Below are 13860 nucleotides of genomic sequence, written 5' to 3'. Positions count from 1 at the left end.
AGACATTTTTTTCAGTAGTTTTAGCCTGTGTGTCGGGTCCCCAAGACCGTCCCCAGGTTCAGTGTTTCGCTAGCATGACCCACAGGAATTAACATACACCCACGCTCGTGGCCGTGACTCTGATGGTGAGAGCGTACAGAGCAGACTCAGCAAAGGGGAGCACGTGGGGTGAAGTGTGGACGACGCCAGGATCAAGCCTCTGAGAGTCCTCTCCCGGTAGAGTCACACAGGGTCTATTTAACTCTCCCAGCAATGAATCGTAACAACACGTGGCATGTGAAATGTTACATACTAGGGAAGCTGTTTTGTTTTTTAGTGAAAAGAAATTTTTAATGTTTATTTTTGAGGGAGAGGGAGAGTACACAGTGGGGGAGGGGCAGAGAGAGAGGGAGACACAGAATCTGAAGCAGGCTCCCGGCTCTGAACTGCCGGCACAGAGCCTGATGCAGGGCTTGAACTCACCGACCGCGAGATCATGACCTGAGCCAAAGTCAGGCACTTAACGGACGAAGCCACCCAGGCACCCCTCAAACTCTTAAACTGTGAGATCGTGACCTGAGCCAAAGTCAGTTGCTGAACCGACTGAGCCACCCAGGCGCCCCCCCTCTACTAGGGAAGCTTGTTAGAGACTCAGCGCCCCAAACACCCTCTGCCTAGCCTAAATTCGTGACTTCCAGAAGGAAAGCAGGTGTTTGGCATAAACCGTATTCTTTTTGCAAACAGTTTAGGCGCAGTGTAGGCTGACAGTGTAGGCTGACATTTCGTCAGCAAACGACAGTCCCAGAACCTGGGGTCACAGGTGCCAAGGGCCACCCTGGTAAGCAGACCTAAGGATAGCAGCCTCGGGCATGCCACGTTAACTCTTAGACCGCATCTTATGAGCTGTGTCACTCTGATGTTTCCTCTGTGTTTCTGTGAGGTCATTTTTGTTGAGTCCCATATCCAGAAGTGGGTTGCGGCGTCTCGGTGTGTGTGTGTTCAGGTTGCATAGGTAGTACCCAGCCTGTTGTATGGCACTGGCGCCCCCCCCCCCCCCCCCCCCCCCGCCAAGAGTGTGGGAGAGTAGGTCTTTGCCAGTACGTTTGTACTGATTGTCGTTTACTTTTAGCCATCGTGCCCCGTTTCGATTGACGGCCTTGTGTGGTTTTATTTTGCCCTCTCCTTGTTACCAGTGAGAGGTTGAGCACCTTTTTATATATTTAGCAGCTGCTTCAATCATCTGTTTTGGGAAGTGCCTATTCAAGTTTCCTGTTAATTTTCTGTTCTCTTTTTCTTATTGATTTGTAGGAGTTCATTACGTAATTTGGATCCATGCCATTCTCTCAGTTTGGCTTGTGTTTGGACTCCACAGATGTCTTTGAAAGTCGTAGTTTATTCTTCTCGAGAGTTTCCTTTATGTACGTCTGGATGTATGTAATCTTTACACCCACCGTGGGGCTTGAACTCACGACTCCAAGATCAAGAGCCACATGCTCTTCAAAACAAGCCACTCAGGCGCCCCTAGAATTTATTTTTAACGTAGTAAATGCATCTTTTTTTTTTTTTTTTAAGTTAGTGTTCTGTGCCTCATTTAAGAAACCTTTCCCTGCTATAGGGCATAAACATGTTATCTTAACATCTAGAACAGGTGTCACCAGATTGCAGCTTGCAGATCTACCCCATATCCTGTTTTTGTACTGCTCTGGAGTAACTTTTGCATTTTAAAAGTCTTTGAATCGAAGATGGTGAATATGCAACAGACACTTAGGTGTGGCTTGGAAAGAAAAAGTTTGCAACCCCTTTTCTAGATGGCTCGTTGTTTTATCAACCTGGAATTTATTTTCATGCATGAATGAGAACATAAGGGCCATATATTGTTTGTTTGTTTTTCCAAACGGAGATGTGGTTATCCCAGTGTTACTTATTTGAAAGGACCACCCTCTTCATGCCCTGCAGCGCCGTATTAGCCATAAATCTAGTGTCCGTTTAACTCATGGGTTTTTTTCTGGATTCATTGCTTCTTCATCGGATCATCTTCCTACCCTGTTGCCTATATCACATTGTCTGATTACTCAGTCCAGCTTTATAATAATTTTTTTTTAACTTTATTTATTTTGAGAGAACCTGTGCAAGCAGGGGAGGGGCAGAGAGATGGGGAGACAGAGATCCCAGGCAGGCTCTGTGCTGTGAGCGCCGAGCCTGACACGGGGCTCGATATCGGCAACTGTGAAATCGTGACCTGAGCGGAAATCAAGAGTCAGAGGCTTAACTGACTGAGCCCCCCAGGTGCCCCTGTAATGATCCCATAATGCCCGGTGAACAGGTCCTTCTACCTTGTTTTGCCTTAGGAGTGCTTTAGCTGTTCTCGTCCTTTTGTGTTCCCGTATAAATTATTTGGCTTATTTTCAGTAATGTTTTTATAGTTTATGGAGAGATTTTGCGGATTTGTCTTTGCTTTGATTTTTTTGCAGGGAGGGGTCATTTGTAATTAAATTCAGGGAATACCTCTAAAAGATACAGACCTAAAAATTTATAATAAAGTAACATTTTATTGCTTAAAATAGTAACAGTAATTCTTTAATATCGGGTAGCTAGTCAGTGTTCAAATTTCCAGTTTCCTCACATAACAATGTTATTCCTTCAGCCAGCTTGAAATAAGATCCAAACTGGGGCCACACTTGGACACCAGTTGAAATGTATTAACTATAATTTTCTCCTTTTTGTTCCACTTTGTAATTTATTTGTTGAAGAAGTTGCGTTGTTGATCCTTTAGAATTACTGTCTGTTACTGTCTTGTCGATTGTGGTGTTGGTTAAGCATGTTTGCCATTTGTATTCCCTGTAAGTCGATAGTTGTATCTACAGGCACAGTCGGATTCGAGTTTGATTTATTATTTTTGGCAAAACTGTTTCATAGGTGGTGGCATGTTCCTTTTTCAGGAGGTGCATGAATCTCTGATTTCTTTCCGTAATATTTACAGCTGTTGATGCGTATTGCCTAGATGAATTTATTAAAGGTACAGAATGCTGTTGTTTTTATTTGATCATTTCTTCATTTATTAGCTGGAATAGTTCTTTTTTAATTTTTTTTTTTTTTAATGTTTATTTTTTGAGAGAGGGAGAGAGACAGAGCGCAAGCAGGAGAGGGGCAGAGAGAGAGGGAGACACAGAATCCGAAGCAGGCTCCGGGCTCCGAGCTGTCAGCACAGCTGAGCCACCCAGGCTCCCCTGGAATAGTTATGTAAAGACAAATTTCTCTCTATTATTCGGTTACTCTGTGGTATACTTCATAAAGAAAGGTAGAAAAGTTCTTGACTCTTGATCAGTTTTCAAAATAATGAGTTAATTCACTACAAGCACTGGTGTTGACCATTGTGCTTTTTAAAAAATTCCATAAATACATGAATTTAAGTATACTTGTGTTTCTAACCATTGTAATTCAAGCCCTTTAGATAGGACCCTACAAGTCTTTGAGAGTTGGCCTGCTATCTGATAGGACCAGTATCATCTCTGTTCTTTTATCCCGTCTCTGAACTTGCAGTTGCCTGAGTTAGCCTTAGCATCTTGTACAAGAAAATAGTATTTTGGCGCTAATATAACATGAGGAGCATTTGGCTGGCTCAGTCGGTTGAGCGTCTGTCTGACTCTTGGTTTCAGCTCAGGTCACGATCCCATGGTCGTTGAGATCAAGCTCTGCATCATCGGGCTCTGCGCTGGGTGTGGAGAGCCTGCTGAAGATTCCCTCACTCCCTCTCCCTCTGCTCCTCCCCTGCTGGCGCGTGCGCACACACGTGCTCTCTCTCTCAAAGAAAAGAATAATATAATACGACATGATAACGCACTGTATGTATGAACAAGTAACACAGGTAAACAGAAGAAAAGGTTGAAAAAAAGATTGGAGAAGGATACTCCTGCAAATTCAACTAAAAGAAGACTTGTTTAGCTCTGTTAATATCAGACTAAATAGACTGTAAGACAAAAAAAGCATTATACGAAAAGGGAATCTTTCATGATGAGTTTTGTTCAACCGAAGATACGACAGTTCACAACACATATATATCTGAAAATATATTTAAAGAAAAAACTGATAGAAGGAGATGATACTTTTGACACACATTGGAGACTTTGAACCATTAAATCAGAGGTGAATTAAAAAACACACACCATGAAATGAAATAGAAGTAAATGGACCTAATTATATATTAAGTTTATTACCTTTTGTTTTGGTTAAATACTTTTACTTTTTTCCCATTTTAACATTTTTTTTTTTCTTCCTGTTACTTTGGAAAGTATACATCAATTTATACTTCTTTTGCTGTTTTAGAATAGTTAGGTAAAACCTACAACATGTACCTTTGATTTATCAGAGTCTACAGTTTTAATAGATATTTTAAGCGTCTCCATTGATAAGGCAAAACCTTTACAAGACTCTAATGTATCCCCATGCCACTTTGTATGCTCTTGTTGTTGTGTATTTTTAATTGTGTTTTTTTTTTTAACTTTATTTATTCACTTTGAGAGAGAGTGCAAGCGGGGAAGGTGCAGAGAGAGAGGGAGACAGAAACCCAAGCAGGCTCTGTGCCGTCAGCACAGAGCCCTGCGCGGTGCTCAGACTCAAGGGACCGTGAGAGCATGACCTGAGCCGAAATCTAGAGTGGATGCTTAACCACCTGCGACACCCAGGCACCCCTTGCTTGTGTTCTTTTTAAAAATTTTTTTTTTCAACGTTTGTTTATTTTTGGAACAGAGAGAGAGACAGAGCATGAACGGGGGAGGGGCAGAGAGAGAGGGAGACACAGAATCGGAAACAGGCTCCAGGCTCCGAGCCATCAGCCCAGAGCCCGACGCGGGGCTCGAACTCACGGACCGCGAGATCGTGACCTGGCTGAAGTCGGATGCTTAACCGACTGCGCCACCCAGGCGCCCCCCCTTGCTTGTGTTCTAAACTGCGTGAAATTTAATCTGTAGCCCCCGGGACAGTCCTTTTTTGCTTATTGATTCTACCAGTTTGTATATTTCTTCTTTCCTTGTGCTTTGCTTATCTCTGGTGTGTGTCATTATGTCGGGAAAGTTATTTATAAAAATAATTGGAGGCCTGGGATGATACTGCCTTCTTCCAGAGAGGGTTTCCTTTTGCCTCTACCAGGCTTCTGGGGGCACCTACGTTACGGGATCATCTTAATCCAGTTTTAAGGGATTGTGCTTTTCTGAAGCATCCAGGTGTTTGGAAGCCGCAGCCCAGGTCAAGACGGGTTTGGTTCTGCTTCATCCTTGGGTGTGGTCCTTAGTCTCTCAGGGTCTCTATTCTGTGCAGGCCCTGGACGCCAGTTCTTGTCTTTTAAGTCCACCAAGGCCGTCCCAGGTACGGCCTGGCCCGTTGGCTGCCACTCCAAGAATAGTTCAGATGTTTCTAGGGGAAATACAGGGCTGACTCCAGTGGGTTTCCAGATTCTTCTGGATCTCTCAGCACAGTAACTCTTCACTGTCATATTTGGTCTCTGATGCTTTCAAACAGGTGTTTCTTATCTCACACATATTAAAATCTTGTTTTGCTTCAGTGGTTCAGCCTACCGGATCCCAGTGCCTCGTATTTTAGTTCAGTATATTATTGCTGGATCTGGCGGTTGCTACTGAACTTCTTTATTCTAGTGCTTGCTCTGTTTTCCCAGCCCCAGATAGTTTACAGCTGTCCTTTCCCCCTTGTTTGAAATGCCAGCAGTAGGCTCAAAACTCTTACATATCCTTGGATCTGTTTTTTAGAGTTTCTCCCAGGATTTTGAAAACGAGGAACAAAAGAGAAAATTTCTTGGTTAAAAACGAAAACTACAAGGAAAGGAAAGCTATTAACTGCTTTGGAATATTACAATTTTATTTATTTTGGCTTTTTAGCCATTGTTAAGAAACATAACCCTGTATAATGACTATTTGAACACGTTGACTGGCTTAGACCTATTATTTTAAAGTATGTTACAGTTTACTGGTGCTGTAACTTGCTAGAACTTAGTACAAGGGTTTAACACCCTTTTAGTTAATCTTATGTAAAATAATTCTGTTAGAGTAAATGCCGACTTCTTCTTCTTTGATAGTTCTTCTTGAGGAATGTGAACTAACTAAACAGCTGCATCCAAAGGAAAATGATTTGGTGTTTTTGGTTCTTGAAAAACAAAATGGAGAGAAGAAGAACACAGAGAGAAATCGCATGCCGGATCTCCACGAATATCACTGCGGTTATGTTCATAAATTTCGCCGCACTTCAGTCAGTAAGTAAATAATGAGACAGTAAAGAGAAATCTGTCAGAAGTTCATGTTTTAATTTCCCTCTGAGACGTACTCTACTGGCCACGTTTGTTACGCATATACCAGACATGCATTTGCTAGCTTGATTATTTGTCATTCGGAGGTTTTTTTTAGTTTTTCTAGATTCATCTGGGAAAGGCCCGGCACTTAACTGCTCTAGACTTGTGATTTAAAAGCTTTCTTTTGTAACGTCCTCTCTTTCTGGTACATTCCTTCATCTGTCATTGCGATTATTATTAAACAATGTGCAGACCATCTGTCTTCTATATCTTAAATCACATTCCAGCCTTGGTTTTGTGGCTAATTGTCAATGAGAAGACCAAACATGTAAGTCGTTGCAAGGCGACTTGAAGAGTTTGCTGTTTCCGTCGCTCGCATCCCTTGTGTCATAGGGACTTTTCTCGTGGGAGGAGCAGAACAGGAGTAATGTCAGGTTGATCTAGCAAGGACCTACTGCGTGCTGGACCCCGTGCCTTGTCCTTCCTGCACACGTTCAGCGTCTTCCCCAAGGCCTTGCAAAGCAGAACTCTGTCTTCCCACCTGTCAGGACATCAGGGCTCAGGATGTCCTGTAACTTCTCTAAGGTCATTCTCAGTATTAAATGGTAGGCCCAGAACAGAAACCTGCGTTTGTTTGACTGCAGGGTCGTCCACGTTCTAGATCGCCTGGCAAGCGGCCTTTTTAACATTGCCGCTTTGTTAGTCTCAGTTATGTGAAGAGAACACGATTTCATTATTCCTTCATTCACCTTCTTCCATCAAATCTTAAGAACTCCTCAGAGTTCAGCGTTCTGCTGCACCTGTGCTGGGCATGCCGCATTTATGTCCTCACTGTGGTCCGGCTCAGTCCTTCCTGTAGATGCATTTAGGGGAGCGGCGGGAGGGGGACGTGGCTTAATCTGTGCTTTTGACTCTCACAGTAGTGACATTAGCCAAATTTATATTTCTAAGATCGTCTCCCTCCAGACTCCTCGGGCGTCCCAACTATGTGACCTCTCTGTGTGCAGAGCTGTTAGACAAAAAGATCCAAAGAAACGCTCCATTTTCTGCCTGACCTCTACTCCTCTGTTTTTCCATCTCAGTAAGTGGGATGCCTTTTTTTTTTTTTAGTTGCTCAGGCCCGAAACCTCAGTCATCCTGGATCCTTTCTTTCTCTCACACCCTCCATGCACACTCCGTCAGCAAATCCTGTTGACTCTCCCTTTGCAAGTATTTAAAATCCACGCCCCACCTCTGGCTGCTGCATCCTGGTCCACACGACCGCTAGCTTTAACCTAGATGACCGCAGCGGCCACCGGAGCGACCTTTTTGCTTCTGTGCTTTTCCCGTGGCAGTGTATTCGTCATCCTGCAGTAAGAGCGATGCTTCTAAGGTGTAAGTTTGAGCACCTCGCTTGCCAGCACAGAACTGCCCTGTGGCTTTGCGCCTGACTCGGAACAGGGTTCAGAGCCAGTGTTGTGATCTGCGGAGCCGTGTAAAACGGAGCCCCGTTTTACTCTGTGACTCTGGCGGCACGCGTCTCCCTGCTTCTCCTTCCAGCGGCGCTAGGCTTCTCCCCGTGCCTGAGATACTCCAGGCGTAGCTCTGCTTCTTGGGCCTCACAGCTGCTGATTCTTTGCCACTGGCTCCCTCTCCCCAGATAGGGGGAACTGGCGGAACCGTCTGAGTGCGCCCAGCTGCGCGGCGTGCTCCTTTCTTTCAAGTTGCTGCTCAGATACCGTCTTATCAGGAAGACCCTCCCGACTCTCCTGTCTACAGTGTCCCCTCCCTGACATCCCCCGTCAGTCACTTGTTCATCCCCTTTCTCTGCTTCCTTCATAGTGCTTGTCACTGCCTGACATGTTTGTTTGGTTATCTGTGTCCCTCTTCTAGAAAATAAGCCTCTTGAGGACAGGAACACTGCCTGAGTCTCAGGAGGCTGTCGGTAAACTTGTGAATGAATAACCTGAATACTCTATCGTACAAAAAACATAGGTTATAAAATACATCATTCTGAATACACCATTCTTTGTAGCTGCCCGGCATTATTCACTGACAACTGAAACTGCTTTTTCTCCTTCTTGATAATAGTGCGTAATGGGAAATCTGAGTGTTCCCTTTCCATCCAGACTCAAGATAATTTGCCACTCAGTTTAAATGAACTCGTGAAATGCACTGTAATCAGTTCTCTGGTAACTACACAAAGGAAGTTGAAAGCCATGTCTTTGTTGAGTGGACGGAACCAACTAGCCAGAGCTGTTCTGAACCCAAACCCCATGGACTTCTGTACGAAAGATTTACTGACTACGACGTCTGAGAGAATCGTGAGTGATGGTTTAATAAGAACAGAGAGTCAGAGAATTGCATGTCAGTGTCAGAGCTTCGCGTTTTTATCTGCTGTATATTCCTGTTGTTGTGACAAAGACGTCCCGCTGTGCATGCACAGTGACATTGTTTCGTGCTTAATTGTCTTTAATACGGCAAAGTATGTGCTGTGTTACTCAGCTCACCTCGAGGAAAAAGGCGTAGTACAATAAAGAAACGAAGCTGTGTCCAAAGACCAGCATTCAAACGTTACAGGAGCATCCTACTTCAATGCTCGTCAGCTGATTGCAGTTGAGAAGTAGGAGCAGATTAATAGAGCTGATTTGGCACGTGAATGATGGGGAGTTGGCGGGTGTTGTTGCAGGTACACGGATGGAGTTGCCACTTGGCATCAACGCGGATTTTCTCCCCGTGAGAGCTGTATGTTGGTTCCAGGAAATCAACGCGGACAAAGGCCAGGGAAAAGTGGTGGTGTTAGGGCCGCTGCTGTGTGCTGGGGCCTTCCTGTGCAGTGTGCATTCCCTGATCGCCCTCCAGGGGACCCCGGATGTCACGGATGGCCCAGGTGGAGGCTCAGGGAGCTTAGAGCTTTGGAGACCTAGCCTGTGAGCGAAACTGGCTTTGAGACTTAGATCTGACCCAAAATCCATGCTCTTTCACTGTACCGCTTGGGTTAGGAAAGTCTGGGAATGTTTTTTTACTAAGGAAAGAATGAACTAAAATGGGAAGGACCAAAGAATAAATAGAAGGAAAGTGTAGAACAGTTTATTGCGATCATCTTTGTAAGAATCACGAATAAAAATACTGTTGCAGTATTTGTAGATGGGCTGAAGCCTGTTGACACTGCTGAGTAACTTCCTTTATGGTAGTGAAAGTGGTTCTTTAGATTAAAGGTGACTTTGGGGTCTTGGCCGGTCATAACCGAAGCTTCTGTCTGATAAAGGTTGGAAGACATTCCAGTGGAGGTTTGTCTTCCTCTCCCGTGCCACTCCAGGAAGAGCAACTCATTCCCACTCCTGTCTTTTGCATAGATCGCCTACTTGAAAGATTTCAACGAAGACCAAAAGAAAGCGATAGAAACTGCATACGCTATGGTCAAACACTCCCCATCAGTTGCCAAGATCTGTTTGATTCATGGACCACCCGGAACAGGAAAATCAAAAACTATCGTTGGCCTCCTGTACCGCCTGCTGACAGAGGTAGAGTACGTGAGGGCCGCCAGTGCTGTTAGCCGAGCGCGTCATTGCCCTTGAATTAACTGACACGTGCAAATAACTGCCAGGGGTCTTTTCCCTGCACTTTTGTGGGTCTTTTCAGCGACCTGTCCTGTGTGACACTAATCTGAAGGGCTGGGACGGTGGCCTTCTGGCTTTATTGTGGGTCACGTCTAATGCAGAGAAACTGTGTGGAATGCATTCCTGGGCTACGCTTGGGTTGGATTGAATACACAGTAACATAAGCGGATAGTGAGGAGAGGCTCAGAGAAGCTATGATAAAATGTTACGTTTAGAGGCAATACTAACGTCAGTGTAAGATGTAGGTGCTGTTATGTATTTTTAACTGCTTATGAGGAGAACTTTGGAATATGCGTGGAAGTAGAGAAAAACTGGAAAATTCTGTGCCCAAGCTCATTAGTATTTCTTGTTGTCTGTCTTTTCGGCGTGTGTGTGTCCAATTGTAGAACCAGAGGAAGGGGCGTTCAGATGAAAACTCCAATGCCAAAATCAAACAAAACCGTGTCCTTGTGTGTGCGCCTTCCAACGCGGCTGTTGATGAACTTATGAAAAAAATCATCCTCGAATTTAAAGAGAAGTGTAAAGACAAGAAGAATCCTTTGGGTATGATCCTTCTGTGGGCGTTTCATTTGTTTTTGGTTTTGTTTTCATTGTTCAGTGTGGGCCGTTTTGAATGCGAGCCACTTCTGGTAATAACTTCTGCTTGGGGCTGTGGCCCGTACATGCTCATTGATTCAGTGAGCACATTTTGTTGAGCACTTACTTACTCTGTGCCAAGGCACTGTGCTCAGTGCTGAGGTTTCAACAGGGAGGCCTTCCAAGAGACAGTAACGAGGAAGTGGATCAGTGGACAGTTAGAAACAAAGCCGTATGTTCTGTAAGCGGTAAAATGTGGATACTTGGCAAACATCTTAGAGCGGCCCTTGGTTTAGTCTCGGGGTGGGGAGCCGGTTAGGGAAGACTTCTGGGGGACGTGCCGTCTGAGATGAAACCTGCAGAGCAATCACGAGTTAGCCGTGGGAAAGGGTTGGGGGCCTGTGGGGAGCTCCTGAAGTTACTATCCATAAAAATGACCAGAGGCGAGAGAACATTGCCATGCAGTAGAGCTAGACCGAAGTTAGCTCCGCCAAGGTGCGGTTTGGGGATTTGTTTACTGTCCTATTTCCAGTGTGATCTAGCAGCGAGGGGAAGTACTGGTTCGTGAAACCTGTTTCGTTGGGCAGGTGCGTGGGTTGTACTGGGTCTCGAGATCAAGCATACTTCATAGGATCGGTCAAGGTCAAGGGTTTATAAAAGCGCTGCTCTAAGCGTAGGAACACCGTGCAGTGAATACGTTGGGTCGAAGGACTTGTGCATCTTCAGTTTTGTAGATAGTACCAGATTCTTCCCGAAAGTGGTTGTAGCAGTTGACACGCCCAGGAGCAGCTCCCACGCACATGCAGTGGTGTGGTTTTAACTCGCCTGTCCCTTCCCTGACCAGCCACGTGAGGGCGGCACTCGGGCCTGTGTGGACAGGGCAGCAGGGCCGGGGCCCGGCGAGGCCAGCCAGCAGCCAGGGTGCAGTTTGAGCTTCCTTAGAAAACGTCTTCTGGCCACAGGAGAGAACCGTGTTCTTTCCCATTGCCTTCATGTTCCGCTCCTGTTACTCCTGCCAGCCGCCCCGAGCCTCCTGAAAGAAAGGCCTGGGACACCTTTGCCGTTCAGTATGGTGTCGGTTTCTGGGTTTTAGTCTTCACCCTTTATCGGGTTAAAGCAGTTTCCTTTTTCGTTAGTTTTTCTTGTGAAGGGCTTTTGGGGTTCATTGCATGCATTTTTCTAGTTGCGTCTGTTGAAATGATGATGAAACTTTTCTTTAGTGTGTTGTTGTGGCAAATTGCAGTGTTTATCTAACGTTAAAATGTCTTGGGTTCCTAGAGTAAGGCCAACTTGGTCACGTATTATTATTTTTTAACATGTTGCTAGATTGCTAATGTTTTATTTAGGATTTTAAAATTAGTACTCCTAAATGAGGCTGGCCTGCGATTTTTCTTTGTCATATCTTTGGTTTTAGTTACACTGACCTTAAAAATGGAATTGGGGAGAATTTTTGTGTTTATTCTTTGGAATGTTTTATATACGAAAGAGATTATTCCTTGAAGATTGATTGTTTATAGTGTTTGTTTATTGTCTTTTTTTTTTTTTTTTTTTTTTTTTTGACAGAAGGGTAAGTTTCAATATGTTGTCTAAACGTCCTTAACTGTTACATGTCTATTTAGGGTTTCTATATATATGTATATTTTTAATGTTTGTTTATTTTTGGGAGAGAAACCAGAGTGTGAGTGAGGAGGGGCAGAGAGAGAGGGAGACACAGAATCCAAAACAGGCTCCAGGCTCTGAGCTGTCAGTGCGGAGCCCGATGTGGGGCTCGAACTCACGATCCCTGAGACTATGCATGACCTGAGCCAAAGTCGGACGCTTAACCGACTGAGCCACCCAGGCACCCCAGGGTTTCTGTAATTTTACTGAATTTGGCTAATTCATGTTAGCCACTTCCTCAGAAAGTGGCTAATATCCATGAAAAATTTATACTTCCTCTTAGGTATTTTAAAATATATTGGCAAAAAGTTGCTCATTGTAGTCAAATTTAAAAAATCGCCACTGTATTTTGATTGGGTCACCTTTGTCATTCCCTGTTTTATGTATTTAGTCTCTGAGTCCACATGTGACATGGGCGGGCCTATGGTTGGAAAGTCCTGGGAAAGAATTTAGTTTTTCCCAGCTAAGCCCATTCACTTCTTCCTCCCATCTCTTCCAGGCCCTTTTCCTTTCTAGCGGGCTTTAAAATTCAGGCCTCCGTGATAAAATTTCTGTACCTTCACTGGAATGGTAGTTTTGCCAACGTAGACATTTGGCAAACTCTCGGTAGAACTAAAGATTTTTAGGGGCACCTGGGTGGCTCAGTTGGTTGGGCGTCCGACTTCAGCTCAGGTCATGATCTCACAGTCCGTGAGTTCGAGCCCCATGTCGGTCAGCTCAGGTCATGATCTCACAGTCCGTGAGTTCGAGCCCCACGTCGGACTCTGTGCTGACAGCCCAGAGCCTGGAGCCCGCTTCAGATTCTGTGTCTCCCTCTCTCTCTGCCCCTCCTCTGCTCATGCTCTCTCTCTGTCTCAAAAAAAAAAAAAACTAAAACAAATTTAAAGATTTTGAAATCTCTATTTATTTTTAATGTTTATTTTTGAGACCGAGAGACAGAGCATGAGCGGGGGAGGGGCAGAGAAGGGAGGGAGGGGCAGGGAGGGGAAGACACAGAATCCGAAGCAGGCTTCAGGCTCTGAGCCGTCAGCACAGAGCCCAACGCGGGGCTTGAACCCACGGACTGTGAGACAATGACCTGAGCTGAAGTCGGATGCCTAAACCGACTGAGCCACCCAGGCGCCCCATAAATCTCTGTATTTTATTGAACGTAAAGTAAAAAATTCTGAGCACCCAGACGGTGCCAGCCCCAGCGTATCCTGTCCCTCAGGGAAGCCACAGCAGCTTGGGGTCTTGTAGCTCTGGTTTTGAGCTTTCTCTTTGTTTCTGGCCTCTAGGAATTTTTCTCCCATCTCTATGAGCTCACCCTGCAGTTTAAAGGACGTCTGTTAGAGTTTTAGTTTATGGAGCATTTCTAGATGTTTATCATGGGTGAGTTTCCAGGTAATTCCATCCACCTTTCTCATGGAAACAAGAAAATTGGCAGTTTTGAAACCTTCAAGCAAATGTTAGCCAGAGAAGAGGGCTTCACGTTTAGAAGAATGAGCTGAACTGGGAACAAAAATATGTCGTAGATAAGTGTTTACTAAGTCCTTCATTCATTCAACCTATACTTCCTGTACTTAACCTGCTGGCCACTGTTGGAGCCAGTGACCAAAACAAAACCTCGTTCACAGGCAGGAGATTAACAATAAACAAATAAGTACGTGATGTGTCACATTCAGATAAGTGCTAATAAACTCTGCGTGATCGCTATAATTTAGCCCAATGATGGAGCGGGTGATGTTTAGATGAAATAATAATATATAAACT

General features: G+C 44.7%; 1 protein-coding gene across 9 annotated transcripts in view; it reads left to right on the top strand.

Annotated features, from left to right (window-relative positions):
• Window positions 1–13860, top strand: part of SETX (senataxin) — a 66801-nt gene that overhangs the window by 27230 nt on the left and 25711 nt on the right. For all 9 annotated transcript variants that reach the window (XR_007146509.1, XM_047831272.1, XM_047831269.1 and 6 more), the window contains 4 exons: window positions 6065–6238; window positions 8345–8577; window positions 9610–9777; window positions 10260–10416. Coding sequence is in view for 8 of the 9 variants with exons in the window: in XM_047831272.1 (XP_047687228.1) it covers window positions 6065–6238; window positions 8345–8577; window positions 9610–9777; window positions 10260–10416 (732 nt within the window). In the remaining variant the exon portion in view is untranslated. The remainder of the gene's footprint in view (window positions 1–6064; window positions 6239–8344; window positions 8578–9609; window positions 9778–10259; window positions 10417–13860) is intronic.

The sequence above is a fragment of the Prionailurus viverrinus genome, chromosome D4 (assembly GCF_022837055.1).
Source record: "Prionailurus viverrinus isolate Anna chromosome D4, UM_Priviv_1.0, whole genome shotgun sequence".
NCBI classification, from domain to species: domain Eukaryota; kingdom Metazoa; phylum Chordata; class Mammalia; order Carnivora; family Felidae; genus Prionailurus; species Prionailurus viverrinus.
Note: the sequence above shows the minus strand (reverse complement) of the source record. Positions and strands in the feature narration are given on the sequence as shown.